Here is a 24,183-nt window from a genome sequence, read left to right as displayed (position 1 = left end):
GGTTTTTTAAGCCAAAAATAATTAATTTGGTTAATTAGGTTTTTAACCAATTAGGTTTTTTAGCCAATTATGTTTTTAGCCGGTTTAATTAATTAGGTTTTAACGAATAATTAATTAAATAATTTAGGATTAGGGTTAATTAGTTTTAATTAGTTTTAATTAGGTTTTCATCTTATAACCCTATTTTTCTCAAATCCTAATTTCATTCTATTTTCATCGATTCTTCGATTTTTCTCGCGCGTTTAATTATTTTTAATTATGTATCTGTTTCGAGGTTGTAATAATTTTAATTAGGTTTATTTTCTATATTTACTTTTCTTTTAATTATCATGTAACTGTCCCAAAGCCATGTAATAGTTTCAGGGTTTAAATTGTTTAGATGTATGCTAATAGGATTGTATGGCAAGATAAAACTGAACATAGAATAACCCTAATTTTCAGGATTAAATAAATCAATCACTCTGGTCACACACTTATCTTTAGGGTAATCCTCTCTTATGTTGCCTTTCGATGAATAATAGTCAAGTCCCTCGAACGTAGGGATACCTTAGCAAATGTTTCCTACGATTCAAAATCATCATGGTCCCTTCGAAATAAAGATCATCGTCCCTTCAATGTTGCCTACGATATAAATGATCTTGTCCCTCGATTAAATGATGATAGTCCCTTCGAGTGCTAAGGTATCCTTACTTGTTGCCTTTTATGACTATTCACATCCAATGCATAAGACTTCCTACCCTCTTTATGGTATGGATAACCCATATGACTATTCGGTGATCCTTCGATGTTCTGAATACATCCAACGAAAGGACTTCCTGCTAACTAATGGTGTGGATAGTCTCTTTCCCTTAACGAAAGGAAAAGAACAAGATAGACCTTACGAACTTAGGGTAGGTAACTCTTAAGTGCTTGCTCACAACAAATCAAATGTTTTTCGCACCCCTTTTTTAACATTGTCTTTTTAGACATTTTCAAAAATAATTTGTCTTTCTAAACACACTACACTTTCAAACAAATCAAACATTCAAAAGTGAGCTAAGCAGTTAAGAGCCCATGGATAACCATGGATACAAATGGTTCTTACACCTTCCCTTTGTATATTCTATCCCCCGAACTCAAAATCTTTTAAAAGGTCTTTCCTGTTCTTTTTACCTTTCCAACAATTGGATGAAATAAAAGTCGGTGGCGACTCTTGCTCAATGCAATATTTGTTTGCGAAATAAAAATTTAAAGTCAGTTCTCCCACCGTGTTACAACAAGAAAAAAAATTGGAAATATTTATCCAGGAATCTATCGTGTCCACAGATATTAGTGCTACTGAATTACCGTTCGATAGATTCTTAGTTCTTGAGTTTGGGTTAAATGGGTTTTAAGTAAAAACGGAAAATATAACATATGAACATAAAATAAATACATTCTTGATAGAGAATAACTTATGTGGTTTGAATCTAAACTACTCCTCAAAAACTTAGATTTATCACTCCACCATACTCAATTTACAATACTCGTCAGAATCACCACATATCTCTCACATCAATGTCCATTTCTGCAACACCGACCAGAGTTCAACCATATTGCTCTTTCGGCGATGTCTCAATCGATCGAATAACACAGAGGCATTAATATTAGATATTATGTGGATGTTAACCCAAATCCTATCTCTAGAATCTAAAGCTAACAAATATCCCCCTAATCAATATTCATGATATCTATCTCTACAACAACACAAATCCAAAGCATTTAAGCAAAAAGATCAAGGAAACACCGATTAAGATTTGTAAAGAAAACTTTATACAACTAGTAGAAAGAGTAACAAATATCCATTAGAGTAATTTACATACAAACTCAACAAAATATAAATACAAAGAGAAGACAAGAAGATGAATGAAACATTTCTTGGTTTGTCAACACCAATCGATGAGAAATTCGACCTCCGATCATCAAGATGCAACTCCATTTGATGTTTCTAAGTCTCTTTCTACAAAAAAATAAAGGTTGATGGAGTTGGAAACAAATACCCCAAAACCATAACCTAACAAATTTGTTTTTCCCCAATTTATACACTTTGAAACCCGCAGAGTCTTGGTCTTCAGAGGTTGACTTTCTTCAGAGTATGGTCTTCAGGTTTCGATCCTTCAAATTCTGGATCTTTTATCTTTTCTTTAAATTTTCATTTTCAGTACCAGTACTAAGTTTATATCAGACATTTTAGTTTATGATCTAGCACATTTGAACATATATTAGTATACCTAATTTTTCTTTAAATACTTTGTTATCGTCAAAACTTTAGAATATGGTACAAACCATTTTTGATCCAACAGAAACTACAAGACCCAGAATTCCTCTAAAGGCACTTTTAGTTAAAAATTTAAATATCCATTTATGTTGAGATTTATGGCAAGTGATAATGATACCTAATTTTTCTTTAAATACTTTGTTATCATCAAAACTTTAGAATATGGTACAAACCATTTTTGTTCCAACAGAAACTACAAGACCCAGAATTCCTCTATAGGCACGTTTAGTTAAAAATTTAAATATCCATTTATGTTGAGATCTATGGCATGTGATAATGATACCTAATTTTTCTTTAAATACTTTTTTATCATCAAAACTTTAGAATATGGTACAAACCATTTTTGTTCCAACAGAAACTACAAGACCCAGAATTCCTCTAAAGGCACTTTTAGTAGAAAAATATAAATAATATCCATTTATGTTGAGATCTATGACAAGTGATAATGATTGGAAGGTAACAGTTAGATATGGTATTAACAATCATTAAATATCTAGGAATTTAGTGGGTTATGACCAATTATGTTGTTTAAAACCTCATGAAAGATAGTTTGTGAATGAAATAACAAAATACAATAGGACACTTAGGTACATAGTTTTAGCGTTGAAAGATAATCTTATGAGCGTTATGCATGTCTATAAGGCAAGATCTACATATTGGACGAGCAAGATAGGTCTATCCATATAAATGCAACATCTGCTGAAACTAATTCATGGTGAGAATTACATGTACTGGACCTGAAACAAGGATAAATCAAATGTTATTGCTGATATATTTTGGACACATCCCGATTATGTGAGGCTGTTGAACATGTTTATTTTGTGTTTATCTTTGACTGTACATACAAAACAAACAGGTACCGAATCCCACAACTTGAGATCTTAGGTGTTAGGTCAACGAAATTGAAGTTTTCAGTTGGATTTTATTATTTGGAACATGAAAGGGAGAAAAAATTCACATGAGAATTGGAGAACCCAAAGGAATTTCTCACATCTGAGAAGTTACTTCCCAAGTTCAAGGTGATGGATTAGGAACTTTCCTCGATGAATTCCATAGAAGTTGTGTTCCCATCCTAATTTCATTAGTTGCATGTGTTTCATATTTCAAAAAACATTAATATAAAGTGCAAGTAGATGTGAAATCTAATGGGCCAGAGCATGATATGGATCTATGGAACAAAGTCATGTATTCAAATAGTGAGTCTGTGTTTGAGCAACACTTGAAGCATTTTGAGGTAGCATGTTGCTAACATCCCTTCATTTGTGGAGTATGTTCACCAAACATATTTGACACCCTATAAAGAAAAGTTTGTTATTGCATGGACTTATCAAGTCACTTATTTAGGTAACATGACAACAAATAGGTACATCCTTGTGATCTTGATTTTATTACACAATTATTTAGCAATTTATTTATTACATCTCTCTCTATTATAGTTTATATAGGGTTGAGTCTGCTCATTGGAAACTAAAAAACATGTTAAGCATTAGTCGAGGAGATTGTTTAGAAGTTGGGATGATGTGAATACCATGCTGAAGTTGCAAATAAGTGCAATCATAAAATCGTTTCAAAAAAGTGTTGTCAGCATTGAGCATCAGTATAAAACTCTATTTTACTGCTTCGTATCAAGACAGTGTACACAATATATTGCAAAGGAGTTGGAAAGAGTAAAATTCGTTGGTACAGAAAAAGGTGTACGTGGTTGCTTTATTAGGATAACACATGGGTTACTTGTTGTGTGTGACCTTAAAGGTCTTCAAATACAAGGTTGCACTAATGCATTATAATATATTCATGTGTTTTGGAAGAAATTACACATTGAAGAGCATCAAGTCACCGAAGAAGAGAGTGGGGCACAATTGGACTTATAAGAAGAATGCGAAGAGTTGAAGAGGTATTTCAGTACCTTGGATATTATTGGCAAGAGTGAAATGAAGAAATAAGTTTGGGAACTAACATATTCATGCATAACTTTCATGTGTTCACCACCGGTGAAGTACAAGGAAAAAAGGGAGTTAAGAAGAGTAAAAAGGATAAGAGAATGACGTGCATCGTGATACTTCGCATCGGGAGTGATGTTCAGTAACCTTAACATCACTTTCTTCTCACTTTGGTTTCTCCATATATGTCTGCGAGTAGACATAAAATGATTACAGTTAGTTTTGTTAACAACAATCATTAGTTTCAGGTGAAGTTGAAACTCGATTGCTCATTGTCTTCCGTCATTGACTGATGGAGACATAACTATAGTGAAGGTGCAAGAGCATGTGAAACAACATATGCAGTACGTATAAGGCAATATGAAGAAGTTAGAAAGTCAACATAATTTATTTCGTATTGATATTGTAGTATGCTTGCCATTACATGTATATATTTTGTCGAATTGTGATTTTACTAACACTTTTGAATGTTAAGTCATGTTATGAAACTTGTGTTCATGATAAGTTATGTCAAAATATGTTAATGTATGTTTATATTGTAATATTGTTATGTTAGTAATCTAAAACACTTAGTTAAAAAAGCCACACAAAAAAATAATTTAAAACCTACCGCATATTAGATTTTTAAAAATCTCAAAAAAAGATCTCTATTTAATCCCTTACAAATTTTAACTAAGTCATATTAATCCTTCTGCTAATATTTTTATTAAACTTTTTTTTTTAATTTTGAACCGTGACTAGATTGTCTCATGTGTAGTATTTTTGCCATGTGTATTATTATTTTTTCTTTCACAAAATAGAAAAAGAGAGAACTAGGGTTGTATGTTAAGTCTCTCTTCAATCTCATGCTTCCATATTTTTTTAGTTTTTGGTTTTTCTCCTCCTACATTACCACACTCATTCGTTTTCAATAAGATTAATTTTTTACGCCGACATTGATGACAAATAATTCAACTGGAGAAGATGACATACGACAAACTAGAGACTGAGACAAAGGTAATTTTTTTTATTTATTATAACCTTTAGAAACACCGCCGAATTAACATCAAGATTAATTTTTTACGCCGACATTAATGACAAATAATTCAACTGGAGAAGATGACATACGATAAACCAGAGACTGAGACAAATGTAATTTTTTATTTATTATAACCTTTAAAAACACCGCCGAATTAACATTGAAACCATGGAGGATGTAATTATTGTTTGTGATGGTACATCTATAATGTATATGATGGTAATGTAGCATTTTTGCTCCATAATTTTAAAGTGATGGTACTATAATGTATGATTGAACATAGGGATTAATATTACCCAATTAAATTTTATGAGACTAAATTGAGTCCTTTGTTTTTGTTAGGGACTAAAATGAGTGTATCTTATTTTTGTAAATAATACATGTGGCATAAATAATACACATGACAACAGTCACGGTTTAAAAGTATAAAAAAAATCGGTTTGAAAAAATATTAATAGATGGATTAAAATGACTCGGTTAAATTTTGTAAGAGATTAAATAGAGACTTTTTTTTCTCAGGGATTAAATTAAACTATTCGATATTAGCGAGACACTAAAATGTGTCTTCACTCTTAATATAATGTTTCCCAATATATCCTCTATCATTTATTACTTTTATTTTTATACTCTTTTAATTTCGCTTATCAGTGTAATTATTGAATGACATTTTTGTAAAGTGATATATCATTTCACTTTTATGTGATAATTAGCATTTTTGTTGGATATTTTGTTTGCTTTCATAGGATTTGCATTCAAGCAGTAAGAGGAAGAGGAGTAGGTATTTATCAGTATCTGAACTTTAATTCGCATTCAATTCAACAAATGAAAAATGCAGAGTTTTCATACACATGTTTTACTTAGAGACTGAAATTGAGTATAGCATCATCATTTTTAGTTCTTAAAGTATCATTATTATTTTACAATTGTATGACCTATTAGATGAGAATATACTTTTTGTTTGCTAAAAGAAAGAACCATATATAAATAAAATTGTAAATATTTTGAAGGATACAAACAGGTTTAACTCATTACTTGTTTTTAAAATTCATATTATTGCAACATATTTTAGTTGAAACTTTTCAACTGTAAGTGCCAAGCCAAAGTGTTAGGTATTTCAAACAATATTTTATGAAGAAAATTAAGTCATTTTCTAAAAACATGGGCGAGATTAACCATTCCTCCATTGCTTCAGTAGGAGGAAAGAATTGATTGGAACAAATGTTTTCATACATATGCTTTTCAGAACGGTTAATATAACATAAAAGATATACACATTTTGAAATCTTAAAATACATCAAACATGAAACAAAATCAACATTTTGAATCTTAAATACATCCAACATGAAACAAAATAAACATTTTGAATTCTTAAGAAACATCAAACATTATAAAATAAAGACTTTGTCTTATACCATAACACATTTATTTTTGTACCATTAGATCAATAAGTCTTAGAATCTTATTTGATCAAATGTTAGAAATTAACTTGTGTATTACGCAAGACATATCTCATTTGTGAACCATATGATACAACTAGCCTATAATAAAAACAACTATTAGACATTCATGTTCTCAAATGCCATCAACCACTGATCTGCTCTCTTTTCTGGCTCCTCAAGCTGCTTATCGCTTTTCCACTGATCTATCTTGACACTGCACAAAGATAACATTTCTTTCAAAACACTCAATTTTGTTTTACTCACATTCTTCACTATATATTTTTTGTATGACAGTTGATGCAATTTCAGCTCTAACTTTTTTTTGCAACACTTATTTGATAACACAAATTAATGTTTACCTTCCAAGGTTGATGACTTCATTCCTCCTCCTTTTCTCCTTCTTGAATGCGAATGTTTTTAATATGACGAATCATGGGCCAGTACTCCCCAGAATGAGGCTGACATTTTCGGTACAGTTCAGGACAATCATGTATGAATAAAACTTCAAGTACAGTGAGCCGATCCCAACCACTTGGAAGACTCAACAGTTGAGAACAACTAACAATATAGATCCTCTTAAGAAGAGTCATTGTAGTAAGATACCCAGGAAGCATTTGAAGATTAGGAAAATTTTCTATATAAAAGATCTCTAAAGTGTCCACGGCACATACAATCCATTGAGGTAGTGTTAGATGCTTTGGAAAATCAGAGAGATACAAATGTTTCATCCTCAGCTTTTGGATTGAGTTTTCATTCTCCAATGACAAGTTTAACATCTGACAACCATTAATACATAATGTCTGTAATTTAGGAAAAGTAATGAGAGGTAAGCGCTCCAGGCTCTCACATGATATGCAATACAGTTTTTCAACAGAAGGGAGTGGTTGTTCGAACAAAAATTTTAGATTGACACAATCCTGAAAAATCAAAGTTTGAAGATTGTTCAAGCTAGCGAATTCATAATATGGTAGAGTAGATTGTTTTGTAGCGACACATAGAGTATGGAGGTTAATCAACTTTCCTAATCCTTTGGGCAACTTTTCAAGCTCTGGGCATTCACCAAACATCAAAGTTTGCAAATTTAGGAGTTCGCAAATGGAATTTGGTAGTGTTTTGATTTTGTTATTACCAGAAAGATCGAGAGAACGCAGGTGCTCCAATTTTGCAATTGATTTGGGCACAGTTTCAAAAGAAGAGTTACATAAATTTAAATAACGCAAGTATTTGTACTTTGACAGCCATGTATTCAGAACACTTTCACTCTCAAGACCCATTCCCGAGATGGGAAATTGTATGCTTCTCACACTTCTAGACTCTGGGAACAAAGCATGGCCAAATGACTTATCTTCAACAACAAATGATAAATGCCTTGCTTGTTGAGGTATATGTCGAGTTTGTGAGTTTACCGCCACAAACTCGTTTCCTGCAACATACAATGCAAGATCGTGTATCAAATGATGTACTTTGAACAGGCAAAAGAAGCCAAAGTCATCGACATCCTGAATAAATGATCTTGAATGTAACTCATCAATATATTTTCCTGCAACATGCTCTAGCTTTTCTCTTCCATTTCGGGATTGAACCAATCCAAGGGCTACCCAAAGATCACACATTGCAAGACTATTAAAGATATAATCTTTGGGATAAAGGGAAAAATAAACAAAACATTGTTTTAGAATGGATGGCATTTGATCATAACTTACTTTTATGGCTGGTAAAATACTATCTTTTTTTTGTTCTAAATTCCATATTTCAGAGTCTCTGACAAATTCCCACTTATTTATATCAAAGTTTGAGAAGAGAGAACTTCCTAATGTTTTCACGGCTAGTGGAACCCCGTGACATTTTTTCACAATTTCTTTTGCGATCTCCACTAGATTCAGATATCTTTTTTCTTCACCTTCCTTGAATGCACATTTGACAAATAGAGATAAACATTCCTCTGAAGAAAGACCTTTTAATTCATATGAGGAAACATTACCCATCATGGAAGCAATAGATGTACTACGTGTTGTCACCATTATTTTGCTTCCTGGTGCGCCAACTTTGATCAAATCTTCCAACTCAATCCACTTTTGACGATCTTCGTTCCATATGTCATCTAACACAAGTAGAAACTTTTGACCAGAAAGTTTTTGTTTTAAACGACTTACTAGCTGCACAATATCTAAGCTGTCAATGTTCTCTTGAGGAGTGAATGGAGCTGAAGCTACTTTAGAATCTGCAGTAGTGGCTGAGTTGATGATTTTAATGATTATCTGCTTGATGTCAAAATTAAGAGAGACACACACCCACATCTTCAATTGGAAAAGCTGATCCATTGTGTCATCATTGAACACCAACTTTGCAAGTGTGGTCTTCCCTAATCCTCCCATTCCCACAATGGGAATGACACACATGCTTTTATCACCATCATTTCCATCCTGAGGAAAAGGTTGCATCAAAAGCTTGATAATTTCATCTTTATCATTATCCCTTCCAATTACACGTGAAACATTAACGTCAGGATAAGTCAATTCTCTTTCTTGCACAACAAGTTCGGGATTAGTTGTAAGCCCATACGTTTTCCCCTCGGCTGCTTTCTTCTCCAATTTGTCGGTAATCTCTTTGATTTGATGTCCCATCCTAGGAAGGAATACAATTGGATTAGAGGAAGAAAACAAGTGGCTTACCTTCTTTGTGATGCTTCCAGAGGATTTGACAATTTGCTTCCTCTTGTCTTGCAACTCAAATATATCAAATATATCTTCAGCGTCAAAGCAAATGTTTTGAATCTGCCTTAGCCATTCCCGCAAAGCATGACTTTGGTCTTTCCTGGACTCAGCATCCAGTAGATAACCTCTGACGATTAACAAAGATTCTCTGAAACGTTCTAGATCGTCTTTCGCACCATAGGCCAAAGAAGCTTCTTGACAGGCAAAAGAAGCAACCTTCCCAAGCAGTGAATTGGCAACATCGAAGAGAAATGATTCTGCCATGGTAATCAGGAAAGAGCAGATCTTGCGTTTGTATTTGAGTTTGAGGTTGTGGTTGTGGTGGTGATAGACAAAGTCTTCCATGGTTTTATTCTGTACACAACTACTGTCATGAAAGTGAAGAGGAGGAAAGGCACATTCCTCAAAAGTGACAGCCAAAAGGAATAGAGTGAGGCCCCAGTACCTCAAGAATTATGTGGTTTCTAAAAATTTGCTTTCTAATAAAGGCATGTGCTGAGTGGTGAGGTACTATTGGAATCCTAAGTGCTATACATTGCATATCAATCAGACTCAGGAAAAAATGATTAAAGTAATAGCTAGTTGTTTTTACACTTTATGCTAAATTCTGTAATTTTGCTTGTAGTGCTGCACCTTTTCTTTACTGCCATAACATAACCACAACAACTTCATAACTTATTATAGACCATTGACCATAAGAGTGTTTTTTAGTTTATAAACTACACTTTAAGTTTTTATCGTTAAATTTTAAAATAATTCTAAATAATGATTTTTTTTAAAACAATTAGTTACACGTTTTATATTAATTTTTGGATTAAATATGTTTTTGGTACATATAAAATTACTAGATTTTGTTTTTCCATATAAAAAACTTATATGTTTTTTTCTCAACAAAATTATTATGCACGTAGTTTTAGTCTTCATCAACCTTCATGTATTTTTTCTCTTCTAATTTCACAATTCTTGTATCAAAGCGAGAAAGATTACAAGCGTTAATTTTAGGTTTAAATGGTTTCTCGTTTATTATGATTTTGTTTTCTTTACTTGTTGATAAATTTATGGAACAGGTACCTTATAGAACTAGAAGCCTTAGATCTATTAGATAATGGTGATACAAGTATATCTCTAGTAGAAATGTATGAAAAGGTTGCTGCCGGGAAGAGTGGATGTTGTTGGGAGCTTTTTCAAGCTTACAGGCACCTCGAATCTCTCGGGTACATAATTGCGCGGCACAATGTTGCTTGGAGTTTGAAGAGTATCGGCAATTCAGTTAAATGTGCTGATCTTGAAGGAACAGAAGAATGCAAGCAGTTAGTATACGTGGTTTACACAGTCGAGGTTTCCATTGATAAGTTATTTGGTGACTTGAAGATTAATGATTTGAAGCCGGGTTTTGATGTTTATCTTCCAAACAACAGGTTTAGAAAGTCTTCTCCTGGTCATCCAAATTTTCTGCTCTACTTGTCTATGTAATTACATCTCAAATCATATCACTATGATTACTTTAAATTTTTAAAGTGGTTTTAATACTATTATCAAAAAAATTACGGAGTAATCGTGTCTATTACATGAATAGCTATGCAAATTTGTCCTTAGCTCTAATTTCCTTCATATATTTAGTACAGAAATAGAAGTTCTTGAGAGACAGTGTGGCGACGTTCCATTGAAAATTTGCCCGGTCACTGAAGGAAGGGTCAGTTTCTTTTCCTTTGACAAGGTTGAACTTCCTGTTCTACCCTGAACTTTTGCTTCCAATCCTTCATTTCCACTCTTGGCTGACATGAAAAGGAAGCTAAGGATTGTAATGATAAAAAGGCTGCTCAATTTCCCTTCATATTACACTTGAAGCATCAACATCCGTCATCCGGATAAGTCATTTCTCTTTCGTGCATATCAAGTCCAACCGTAGTCCCATCAGCCACTAATTTGTCCAATTTTCCCCTAATCTCTTTGATTTGACACGCCATCCTAAGACGGAAAACAAGTGGGTTAGAGGAAGAAAACAAGTGGCGTCCTTTGACAATTTGGCTGTGCTTGTGTTGGAACTCAATTCCATCAAATATGTCTTCCGCATCAGAGCAAATGTTTTGAATCTGCCTCAGCCATTCATGCAGCCCGTGCTTTTGGTCCTTCTTGTACTCAGCATCCAACATCACACCATTAGCAATTGATAAAGTGTCTTTGAACCCTTGTAGATCTTCATACACACCATAGGTTCGAAAAGCTTCTTCACAAGCATAAGAAGCTAGTTTCCCTAGGAGCGAGTTCGCAACATCAAAGCCAAATGTTTCAGCCATAGTTCTATTAATAGTGTTTAGTGAGGACTAAAGTATGTAGTACTAATTATTTAAATATGAAAGTTTGTGATTGTACTAAAAGTGTTTTCATATCCATATATACTTGTTTATGGTATCAAGTTAACAAGTTGAGATGCTGAGTTTAATAAAAGTCTTTTTTATGCTCTTTATTCATCTGTCTTCAATATTGTCATCATATAGATAGGCTTGTGGTATGCTTGCTGATTTGGTTGGGTTATCAATCATTTATCTGAGCATTTGAAATATTGTACTCAGATAATATCAAATGTGAAACATGCTGAAAACTAATCTCTACAGCTGGAAACATTTCTATTATCTATTGAGAAATTCGCCATGGCTGGCACTTTAAATCACTTTCAATTCAACAGATGAAAAATGCTCAGTTTTCATAGACATGCTTTACTTAGAGACTGAAATTCAGTATAGCATCATTTTTAGTTCTTAAAGTATCATTATTATTAAGTGAAACATATTATTTTAACATTAGATCAATAAGTCTCAGTATCTTATTTGATCAAATGTTAGAAATTAACTTGTGTATTATGCAAGATATATCTCATTTGTGAACCATATGATACAACTAGCCTATAATAAAAACAACTATTAGACATTCATGTTCTCAAATGCCAGCAATCACTGATCTGCTCTCTTTTGTGTCTCCTCAAGCTGCATATCCCTTTTCCACTCCAATCTTATCATCTATCTTGACACTACACAAAGATAACATTTCTTTCAAAACACTAAATTTTGTTTCACTCACATTCTTCACTATATATTTTTTGTATGAAACTATATCACTTTGACCGTTGATGCATTTTCAGCTCTAACCTTATTTTTTTTCTTCAACAGGAAAATAGTTTAGGAGGTGCAACCAACACTTATTTGATAATACTAAATAATGTTTACCTTACAAGGTTGATGATGGCTTCATTCCTCCTCCTCCTCCTCTCCTTCTTCAATGTGAAGGTTTTTAATATGACGAATCATGGGCCAGTACTCACCAGAATGAGGCTGACATTTTCGGTACAGTTCAGGACAATCATGTATGAATAGAACTTCAAGTACAGTGAGGCGATCCCAACCACTTGGAAGACTCAACAGTTTAGAACAACTACCAATATAGATCCTCTTAAGAAGAGTCATTGTAGTAAGATACCCAGGAAGCATTTGAAGATTAGGAAAATTGAGAACTATAAAGGTCTCTAAAGTGTCCACGGCCCTTGCAATCCATCGAGGGAGTGTTAGAAGCTTTGGAAAATCACTAAGATACAAATTTTTCATCCGCAGCTTTTGGATTGAGTTTTCATTGTCCAATGACAAGTTTAACATCTGACAATCATCAATAAGCAATGTCTGTAATTTAGGAAAAGTATCAAGAGGTAAGCGCTCCAGGCTCTCACATGATTTACAATTCAGTTCTTCAACAGAAGGGAGTGGTTCTTTGAACAAAAACTTGAGATTGACACAATCCTGAAAAGCCAAAGTTTGAAGATTGTTCAAGCTAGCGAATTCATAATATGGAAGAATAGATTGTTTTGTAGTGACAGCCAGACTTCGGAGGCTAATCAACTTTCCTAATCCTTTGGGCAACTTTTCAAGCTCTGTGCATCCGTCAAACGACAAAACTTGCAAATTTAGAAGTTCACAAATGGAATTTGGTAGTGTTCTGATTTTGTGATTACAAGAAAGATCAAGACCTCGCAGGTGCTCTAATTTTGCAATTGAATTGGGCATAGTTTCAAAAGAAGAGTCACTTAAATCTAAATAACGCAAGCATTTGTACTTTGACAGCCATGTATTCAGAAAACTTTCACTCTCAAGACCCATTCCTGAGATGGGAAATTGTATGCTTCTCACACTTCTAGACTCTGGGAACCCCATGACATTTTTTCACAATTTCTTTTCCAATCTCCATTAGATTTAGATATCTTTTTTCTTCCCCATCCTTGAATGCGAATTTGACAAATAGAGATAAACAATCCTTTAAAGAAAGACCTTTTAATTCATATGAGGGAACATTACCCATCATGGAAGCAATTGATATACTACGTGTGGTCACCATAATTTTGCTTCCTGGTGTGCCAACTTTTATCAAATCTTCCAACTCAACCCACTTTTCACGGTCTTCATTCCATATGTCATCTAACACAAGTAAAAACTTTTGACCAGAAAGTTTTTGTTTCAAACGACTTACTAGCTGCACAATATCTAAGCTATCAATGTTCTCTTGAGGAGCGAGACCGGGCAATGGAGCTGAAGCTGCTTTAGAATCTGCAGTACTGGCAGAGTTGATGATTTTAATGATTATCTGCTTGATGTCTATCATCTACTCCTAAAATGAGTGTCTGTTTTCCACACAGATTAAAAAATTTAATAATTTTGTCATAAAATGTTGTAGTTATACTCCCCCTAATCATATTTATAAGAAAAACTCTATTTTTTAATTCATTTCTTACTCATATATTGTCTAGATAATTAGTAACTCAATATTTTTAAAAAACTTTTTTTTTTTATAAATAGGATTTGAGAGAGTATTAAAATAACCTTATAAATTAGAGAATTTCTTCACCCATCTCCTAACCTTCTTGCCTACCCTTGGTGAATTTACAACATTACCCTTTGTTTCGGAAGTTCATTTTCGAAACGGTACTTTTTTTTGAAAAAATGGTGTTTTCGGAAATGAACTTCCAAAAACGTGTTTTTTTTAATATAAAATATTGATTTCGGAGATGCATCTCCGAAATAAAGTTACATTTTCAGAAAATGTGGTGTTTCGGAAGTTCATCTCCGAACTCACCCCCCATGATGGAATTCGGAAATGAACCTCCGAATTTATGTCTGGACAGAAGAAAAATGAAAAACAACAACGATTCGCTTTATTTAATCGGGTGAAGATTACAACGATAATATTATTGAAAATTAAAGTTACATATTGTTGAACACGGGTAGGTGGGGATGAGTCAACATTTTGATAACGTCGTCCGCCGATCTTTGAAGTTTGGCGTCTAACTCGATCGGGCCTTTCGAAGAAAATCGGTCGAACGTTGTCCATATAACCGCTAAATCTTCGTCGTTCTTGATCTCAAAAGGTGTGATCATCAACCCTCCCTCGTCGTTAAGCGATGGCGAGCGGTACTCGAGCTGACAGTTTGAAGAAACTACCTACGACATCAGGAAATAATGATATACTTCTGGCCGATAAGGAAGATGTTTTTATTCCAGATAACCTTCATATGAAGAAGCTTTTTGAGAGCGAGAAAGTTTTTGTATGGTATCCTAAGCATAACATGACACCATTGTTCAAGAGTAAATTATCTGATATTTACAGAAAAGTTGGTGCTAGAAATATCTCTGAGTCACTATCCAAAGAAGAATCATCTGTTGTGAATGATGATGTTGAACTCGAGCATGTTGATCCAAATAATATTCTCAACTTAAGGGGGTTGGTTAAGCTTATTCTTGTTTTTCTTGCATGTTGTAGCCTGAAAATGGAACAAAGTAAGAGACATGAAGCTGTTCAAAGTCTTGTCAACTTGAGTTTCGCGAGACAAAGGAGTCAATCAATGTAAGCTATAGTTTATCATTATCATCAGGGGACGTCATTACAAAAAAATCAAACAAAGGGGTACGCTGGGAAAGTCAAAGTTCTATGTTTATAATCCAGAAGATGGATAGTGTTCGCGGCGATGAAATGAAACATGCTTCAAATTTCTCTGAAGCAATATCTGAAGGCGTTTTACGCGAGAATCATGATCATGTTCCTGCACTCGCTGAACTAATCACATTCGGTTTCTTTCTGAAATTTAAAAGCGAAGAAATTGATTTTCTAATGGAATCCAAGAATCTACATATTGAGCATGAAGATGAGATGTTCCTCAACTCTGCCTTCTCTTCTGGCTAACTTTATTGCCGCTGCTTACTGGTTTTTCTGTTTGAATATGCTTTTCGGAAGTTCATCTCCGAAGACACCCCCCATGAGGTGTTTTCGGAGATGCACTTCCGAATTATGGAAATTTTAAAAAAAAAAGCGCTTCGGAAGTTCATTTCCGAAGCAGGGGTATTTTGGGATTTTCGCTGGGGGTGACCCCCATAGGGAGGTGGCTAAAGAAATTTTCATAAATTATTGGAAGTAGTTGCAAAGTAATAATTGAAGAATAAATTTGGAAAAATAACAATTATTACTATATTAAAAATTGAGAATGACATTTATTTTAAGATTAAATATATGATTGTTCCCTGTCATTAGGGCGAGTTTTGGTTTCTCCTCGCGAAGTATTTTTTTTGTGATCCGCCTACTATATAAATAAAAAATAAACGAAAAATCCAATTGGACGCCACCTATACAGGTTCCCCACGCATAGTCAGCCAAACAAGGAATATGAGCTTCTGAAAATAGAATCTTTATTTTATAGGGGGCGGATCACAAAAAATATATTTTAGGGGGGCAAAACCAAAACTCATCCTAATGGCAGGAACAATCGTATATTTGACTCTTCATTTTAAAATAAATTGTATTTGTTAAAAAGATACTCATTGTGAAACAAATGGAGTAACATATAGTCCCTTTACATTTATAAATGGGTTTTATTCTTTGAACTCTTTTACAATGAATGTTTTAAAAAATAATTAAATGAATTGTTTATAATATTCCGTTCAATTTATTAATTATTTAAATGATTTAAATATTTTTCCAATGGATTTCAGTTTGATCATATAATTAAGGTAAACTAAAAAAGTTTAGTTATTCAATATATCTCAAATATTTTATGAATTTTTAAATAAATCTTTAAATTAAAAAAAAAACGTAATTAGATCTACACTATTATTTTTTTTTTTATAATTATAATTTCTATTATTATATTTTTGTTAGTCAATAATTAATTAAATTGGAATGAAATGATATAATACAAATATGTTATTAATGGTTAGATTAACAAGGTTCTAAAAGTAAAGACGGTCTTAGACTGGGGATCCAATCTTGCATTCTCTTTGTTCTAGTTATAGAATATCTACATAGAACTTTGAAAATTTTGTAAAAGAATACATACTTTAATTACCATCCTAAGTGTGGAAGGTTAAAGATTAATAACATTTGTTTTACAAACGAACTCATGTTAAGAAGAGATGATGAAACATCTGTTCAACTCATGATGAATGAATTCAAACAATTCTCATATTCAAATGGCTTGAAAGTTAACCCTGCAAAATGCAAGGATTATTTTGGAGGAATCACAATGCAGAAACAAAGTAAAATTCCAACTGCCGCTGATTTTGCTAAGGGAAACTTACCTTTCAAATATCTTGGAGTACGTCTCTCTAGTAGGAAACTCAACATACATCAATGTCAGTCAAGTGCTCCTTTAAGGTGTGGGCAGGAAAGTTGCCCGTCTTCTTGTTAATGAAGAGGTACATTAAAGCAAACCAAGATAAGTATCAAGCTTTCATTGACATGAGAAACCCCTCCAATGTTAAAGAGGTCCAACAACTAACATGTCATCTCACTACTCTATCTTGTTTCCTCTTTTATGCGCGCAATAAGGCATTTCTTTTCTTCTTTGCCCTCAAGAAGAAGGAGAAGTTCAAATGGACTTCGGAATGTGAGGAAGAATTCTCAAGAATAAAATCCTTACTCACATATCTCTCTATCCTCACTCGCCTAAGAGAAAGGTCATCACTTCTTCTCTACCTTTCAGTCACAAATCAGGCGATAAGTTTAATACTCGTCCAAGAGACGGGAAAGGCATATCATCCGTGTATTTTGTAAGAAAAGTGTTCAAAGTCCTCAAGACACGTTATCAAAAGATCGAAAATCTAGCATTAGAGGTCATAATTAGAGCGAGGAAGCTCCAACCCTACTTTCAAGGTCATAAAGTGTTCGTAAAAACCAACTACACTGCCAAACAAGTCCTTAAGAAGTCTGACCTCTCAGGATGAATGGTGTCTTAGGCAATAGAAATTTTAGAATTTGACATCCAATATGTACTAATAAGAAGTATCAAATACCAAGTTCTGGTAGATTTTTTTCTATCCGGATGTATCATGTGTATTGGCTGGCTTTCAAAAACACAACATTTTATTCAAGTTTATTTGAAACCGGAATACACAACATATTTCACCCAAGATACTGAAACTTGGACGGATCACTTTCTAAAAAGGATGAAATGATTCACTAAGTTGAGTGATATTGAAAGATAATCAAAAAAGGAAAGGTCAAAAAGGAACCACCAATAGATTTAGGTAGTGACACATGTTTTGATATATATATTTTAGTTTGAATCTAACATTGTAACTCGTTTTTTGTATGTCAATGATTTAATCTCAATACAATTTACGACATACATAATGTCTATTCTACTTTAATATTATACATAACCTCCGTACGTAACCTTAATACAATTTTAATTGTAAAAAAACAAACAAAAGGATTTTAATGATGTGCATCTATGTAAACTCCCTTATTTTATTTGTTAAAAATAAGGTGTGTCTGAATATGCATATCTGAAATGTGACTTAATGAAAGGATATGGTTTCTAAGTTCTAAATATCTCTCAATCCATTTTCTTTATAAGAACCATAATAAGAGCTCGTTTGGCCCGACTTTTTTAAGTCTTAAAAGTTATTTTAAAGTTAAAGTTAAAAATAAGAGCTTTTAAAATTAAGTTAAAGTTGTTTGGTTATGATTATTTTTTAAACTTTAGAGTTATTTTTAATTTTATTTATTTCATTAAAGTTATATATATATATATATATATATATATATATATATATATATATATATATATATATATATATAATGCGTATTGATTAATTGTTGTATTAACATTTTATAGTGTATAGTATAAGAAATTAATAGTATTATTATTGAAAATCATTATACAATAAAATAAGATGTAATATACAAAACGAATAAAAAGTTGGACAAAACTAGTATCTACAAAAATGATGATGTAAACAGAAGCAGAAAAAATAAAAATAAAATATAACTCTAGATGTTATGAACCGTAGAAAAAATTGAAAAATTGTTGTTTACTGCACTAGTGCAATTTTTTATAAAGAAAATGATTTCGTTGGGATTCGAACTGCGGCCACATGTTTTAAGCTCTAAAAAAGTTGGTTTCAACGCCTTTTTTACAAGCTCCTTTTATTTAATTTTTTGGCTTGAAAAAAAAAAACTACTTTTTTTAATAAGAGCTTTATAAAAAATGTGTTTGGCCCTCCATCTCCTTATAAGGAGAAGAAAACTAGATAAAAAGTTGGGGCAAACACTACCTAAATATATATATCCCCATCTTCTATTTATGTATTTCAGTGGCGCAAATGTCCCACTTTAATTTAGGGTCTCCAAGTACATACTTCTTGTCAATCTGAAATTTAAATTGGATATTGTCCTGTGTTATTTAGAAAATCAAATAGTTGTCAAATTCGAGTATCGTTCACCCTCAATTGACAATGAAGGGAAGATACGATTCACCATGCTTGAACTGAAGACGGGTGAGGATTTAAAAGTTATGTGGAATACATTTTACCATTACTCAACAAATAGTTGGATTAAAGTGGATATGAAGATTGCAAGATCAACCGGAGATATCATAAGGATGATGCAATGTCTTGAACCACCAATTTCTAATAAAATATAGGCTTAATTGCAATTTTGGTCCTCCTTATCATTTTTTTTTGTGAGTTTTGGTCCCCCTATTTTAAAATCCGGAATTTTAGTCCCTATATTTTAGTTTTTTGAGGATTTTGGTTCCCCTGCAAATTCGAAGACAATTTTAAACGAAATGACGCTCATATTGATGATGTGTCAGTGACAGTTCAACAGTGAAATGTTCAAAAAAACTAATTTTATTTAAGATTTATGTTGAACATGTCGTTGTGAGTTCCATTTTATTAAAAATTGTCTTCGAATTTGCAAAGGGACCAAAATCTTCAAAAAACTAAAATAAAAGGACTAAAATTCAGGATTTTAAAATAGGGGACAAAAACTCAAAAATAATAATAGGGAGGCCAAAATTGCAATTAAGCTTAAAATATAATGTTAAATTTATGTTATAGTTAACAATTATCTATGTAACGTTAAATATTTAAATGTTAATTTTTGTTGTTTTTTCAATATTTTACCATTGTTTCTAATTGTTTCTCGTTTAATCTAACATGACATATTTCAGATAAACATATAAGTTAAAAGGTAGTTACACTGTCCTCCAATAGAAAACTATTAATTAACCATGTCATTAAATTATTTTTTAAATAAAAAACTGGTTTAATTAAATACATGATACTCCCTCTGGTCTCATTTATAAGCAAAAATTTAATTTTTAGATTCATTCAACAATCAATGTATTTAGTCTATTATTAGACTAAATACATTGACTGTTGAATGAATCTAAAAATTAAATGTTTGCTTATAATTGAGACCGGAGGGAGTAGTGTAAAAACATTTTACACTGTCATGTCACTGCATTCTAAACATATTTGAAAAACTCACTAAATATTAAATCAAAGGTAATTACGAAGATATATCCTCATGCACACTTTATTATTTATTTGGAGATATATTTCCAAACTCATTTTAACAAAATAAAAGGCGTTTCAATTAAAGAGTGGGTGAAAAAAATTGCATCCAAAGAGACATCTCCGACTTCTCAATTTGTTGCATTTTGTTCAAAACCCAACTTATTCAGAGAGACTCCGACACAGAGAAGAGCATGGCGAGGCTGAGAGAGTTGAGAAAGGGTTTCAAAGCTATTCAAGATTCTGAACTTCTCAACCTCTTCAAATCCGAAATCAACTTCGAACTTTCTTCTAATCACTTTCAGGTTTTCTACTCCAACTCTAAACCCATTTCTACAGTCAATTCAATCACACGATTCTCAAATATTTTCATCACTTGAAATTAAGCAAAGATTATTATTATTTTAATGGATGCAGAAAGCTCAAATTGGTTCTTTAGGTGAATTTGTGGTGGACTCTGATTTACCACATTCCAAAGATGTGATTTTGAGAAGAAAATGTGATTCGGGTGAGGAAGTTGCTCTTTCAGCTATATTGGGTCCTCCTAACTATGAAAATGATCTTATTTTTGTAAGAGATGTTTTCATTAAAGTATGTATAAAAAAGCCAGATTTGTCCTCTATCTTGCAATTTGACTGTAGAACTTATCAAGAGACTGATAAAACCTCTCAATTTGAAATCAACAATGCTTACTATCTTAGATCACCTGCGTCTCTTAACTCGTCCATTTACAGAGGCCCCTTATTCAGGTAAACTACTCGAGATCGAGACAGTCTTATTCGTGTGCGTTAACCTGTTAATATTATAGTGTCTGCCATGGAAATAGATCAGATTAGATATTTGAAGTACAAATGAAAGCGGAATTTATGATACTTTACCTTTGTATAGGCTGCATTATTGAGTACTTAATAATTACAATCTGCAAGTGTTGTTCATAATTCATTTACATTTGTAAAGACAATGGCCTTTGAAATCCTTTTGAGGCATAATGGCCGTGACGTGACATCCACGCTTTTGGCAGCTACACTAAACCGCTCCGCCACTGTGTGTTCTTTAGCAGCCAGGGGCAGCTGTGATCTACTACACTGCTATAGCCCAATTTAGAATAGCATAGACTATCTCTTAGGATTGGTTTCCATATTTTCTTTAATATCATGTTTTGTTTCTTTATGTAATTAGGATTAGGATTATATATTAGTATAAAAAAGGCTAGTTCTTTGTCTTTTGAAATAACAACCAGTATTATTACTCACATTAATATTCATGTAATTTCATTGATTATTCATTTTACTCCATAAAAACCTAAAAGGCGGAAACCTATAACTTCAGCATGTGTTATAGATAACAGTTGTATAACCCTACAATTTTTCCTCCATATCCATCCGATTATTATAACCTCTTCCCTCATCAACATGTTGGATTTTTCTTGTTCATTTATGCTGCAAGTGTTACTTTCATAGAATCACCTTAATTACCTCTATGGCTTGATCTCCTAGGCTCTCTGCTAACTTCTTTTATATAACTTTGGTTCATACCCAAACTACTCTGCCTGACTATTCATCTTGGCATATTAATCACTTTGGATTTTGGTCGAACCATTCATAAACTGAGTCATTTTCCTGTTATAACCTTGTTCATTGTTTTCTCTATATCACGTGCAGTGAATTGGATTTTAAGTTGCAAAAAGCATTCAAGGAATACCTGATAACCAAGGGCATTGGAGGAAGCTTAACCAATTTCCTTCTCCACTACCTACACACAAGAGAGCAAAAGCAATACGTGAACTGGTTGAAAACAGGTGAAGCATTCCTGTCAAAAAACGAGTCATTGAACCAACTTTCATAGATGCGTTCTGCATAGTTATGCAGAGTTGCATTATAGTTAGTGTTAGTACATGTCTCAAGTGTAGGAAAGTGAATTACGTGTTCCATTTTTACGAATTTTTGTATTCAATAATTTAAGAGTTAGAATTATGCCGAGGTTGTCAAACTTATAATACAGTCAATTTTTATGAATATGAAAAGTTTGAAATATCAGCTATTTTATCAGAAATCAGTAGAACCTTACCTCATGAAATGATAAGATGCACATTGTCTCTTGCATTTTATATTTCTAACTTGATATTCGAACATCACAGGGCTTTGGAGCTTCATTGAGTGAATCAATGAGCAATAATAATAAGAAGTGGATGAATTGAATTTTATCTTTTTCATTTTGCTTTGTTATGTATGTTAAATTGATTAAAATGGGGAAGCCCTTTTTGTTTTGTTTTGTTTTGTAGACATTACCTCAAAAACATCCTACACCTAAACTATCATCCATTCCATCTCCTCATAGCTAGTATTCTTAATATGAGACTTCTGAAAAAAATATACTAAAGAGTTGTTGAAGGTCAAAATCACCTACTGTGCATCTCTTGTGCCATCAAAAAGTGAAAATCAACATTGTTGACACTGATTAAAATGAGCGAAAGATTAACAATGAAAGCACAAATTGACATGATGATTTCCTCATAAGTCATAACAATGAAATTAAGGTTTATATAATAAAATGAGAAAGAACACTATAAAACTATTTAAGCAAATTAAAAAAATACATTTTTTAGTTGAGTTCCAATGAAATTGGTTGAGTTTCTTACCCATAGGCATAGCATCACAATCCAGTGGTATATGGTTAGAGATTTTCTGCATTTTGCACACAACTCACGATATGATACGATACGAAAGTGTGGTGGCGAGATAGCATAATAGTAAGGTGAAATGCTAGCATTAAAACAATAAAGGGGATTATGCAGAGGAGTGAAATGGGGTATAGAAATTAAGATGAAAGGTCGTTTCCGGTTAGTTATACTTGAAGAAGATGGCATTGTTGTGGGTTTCATAATGGGTTTCGTGTTCTCGGCTCCAAAATTGATTATCTCCACTTTATGCTAATTTTTTATTTATTAATCTTTAAATAACATAAAGTAAAAATAAATCCTAACCATTGATCTCTTTTAGAATACGTGTCCTTTGGTTAGACAGATAAATGTCAATTACCATTTCTTAAAGAAATGTAGATGATTTGGGATACTCTTCAACACCACAATCTGTCAACCCTATTTTCCCCTTCTTTTTGTTTGCTGATTTTTTTGATATGTAATTTGGAAAGATTTGCATTCAAGCGGCAAGAGGAAGAGGAGTGGGTATTTATCAGTATCTGAACCCCAAGAAGATATTTAAATTACAGAAAACGTGTGGAAATGTTCTTCAAATCAAGATAGTGATGATGATGATGTCTAAACGCAAAATGCAAGTGATGAACAAGAGTTTCACTTTTCATCTCCTTATGGTTATAAATCATTTGTAACCGGTTTTAATTGAAATATGTTTATGGTCTTAGCTGCATAGTTAAGAGTGTGTGCTGAATATTAATATTTTTCTCTTTAATATCATTAAAAAGAGCGGATTTTAGATCAAATTTTCTAGAAAAGACTAGCAACTTCAAGAATATCAACTTATCATTTATCTTCATCAATAAATTTTCAGCTCTATTTAGATTGAGTGTATTTTTTTTCAATGGAATAAATCTATATGTACTTCAATTTCTTTCGATAAAGAAGATGAAGAACTTGGGTATGAAAGAAGTTTTAATACAATATATTAGTTTTTCTTTCTATTTTTTTTAGGGATAAATAGAATAAATAACATAATTTTTACTCGGTAAAAAAAATAGAAATTATAGCATCTGAAAAAACAATAAAAAGTTGGGTACGTGGTACCAAACTAAATATATATCGATTGGTGTACCGACTTGAAAATAAAATAAATTGATATCGTTTTGATGCATACCGTACGCATATCAATACCTGGTACGTATTTGGTACCCGTACTTTACCTAAAATGGAGTACCCGTGCTCCAAAGAAAAGCTAGTTTCCCTAGGAGCGAGTTAGCAACATCATATA

General features: G+C 32.6%; 4 protein-coding genes and 1 pseudogene across 4 annotated transcripts; 2 read left to right on the top strand and 3 right to left on the bottom strand.

The window, feature by feature from the left end:
• Positions 1–6,216: 6,216 nt before the first annotated feature.
• Positions 6,217–9,909, bottom strand: LOC131610313 (disease resistance protein RGA2-like). Its single transcript, XM_058882226.1, has 2 exons — positions 7,053–9,909; positions 6,217–6,907 (listed from the first exon to the last, which is right to left on the bottom strand). The coding sequence occupies exon 1, from the start codon at positions 9,750–9,752 to the stop codon at positions 7,071–7,073; it is 2,682 nt and encodes an 893-aa protein (XP_058738209.1). The 5' UTR covers positions 9,753–9,909; the 3' UTR covers positions 6,217–6,907; positions 7,053–7,070.
• Positions 9,910–10,207: 298 nt separating this feature from the next.
• On the bottom strand, positions 10,208–11,912 carry LOC131610316 (uncharacterized). The gene has a single exon (XM_058882228.1). The coding sequence runs from the start codon at positions 11,702–11,704 to the stop codon at positions 11,258–11,260; it is 447 nt and encodes a 148-aa protein (XP_058738211.1). The 5' UTR covers positions 11,705–11,912; the 3' UTR covers positions 10,208–11,257.
• On the top strand, positions 10,542–10,880 carry LOC131614890 (uncharacterized). Its single transcript, XM_058886427.1, has one exon. The coding sequence runs from the start codon at positions 10,542–10,544 to the stop codon at positions 10,878–10,880; it is 339 nt and encodes a 112-aa protein (XP_058742410.1).
• A 172-nt stretch (positions 11,913–12,084) lies between the features above and the next one.
• Positions 12,085–14,073, bottom strand: LOC131610317 (putative disease resistance protein RGA3; annotated as a pseudogene).
• Positions 14,074–20,304: 6,231 nt separating this feature from the next.
• Positions 20,305–23,039, top strand: LOC131610314 (uncharacterized protein At2g39795, mitochondrial-like). The gene is made up of 3 exons (XM_058882227.1): positions 20,305–20,544; positions 20,657–20,988; positions 21,901–23,039. The coding sequence occupies exons 1-3, from the start codon at positions 20,434–20,436 to the stop codon at positions 22,082–22,084; spliced, it is 627 nt and encodes a 208-aa protein (XP_058738210.1). The 5' UTR covers positions 20,305–20,433; the 3' UTR covers positions 22,085–23,039.
• The last annotated feature ends 1,144 nt before the right edge of the window (positions 23,040–24,183 follow it).

Source organism: Vicia villosa, linkage group LG6, assembly GCF_029867415.1.
Source record: "Vicia villosa cultivar HV-30 ecotype Madison, WI linkage group LG6, Vvil1.0, whole genome shotgun sequence".
Lineage (NCBI taxonomy): Eukaryota > Viridiplantae > Streptophyta > Magnoliopsida > Fabales > Fabaceae > Vicia > Vicia villosa.
The sequence above is the reverse complement of the archived record's forward strand: the minus strand, read 5'-3'. Positions and strand labels throughout refer to the sequence as shown.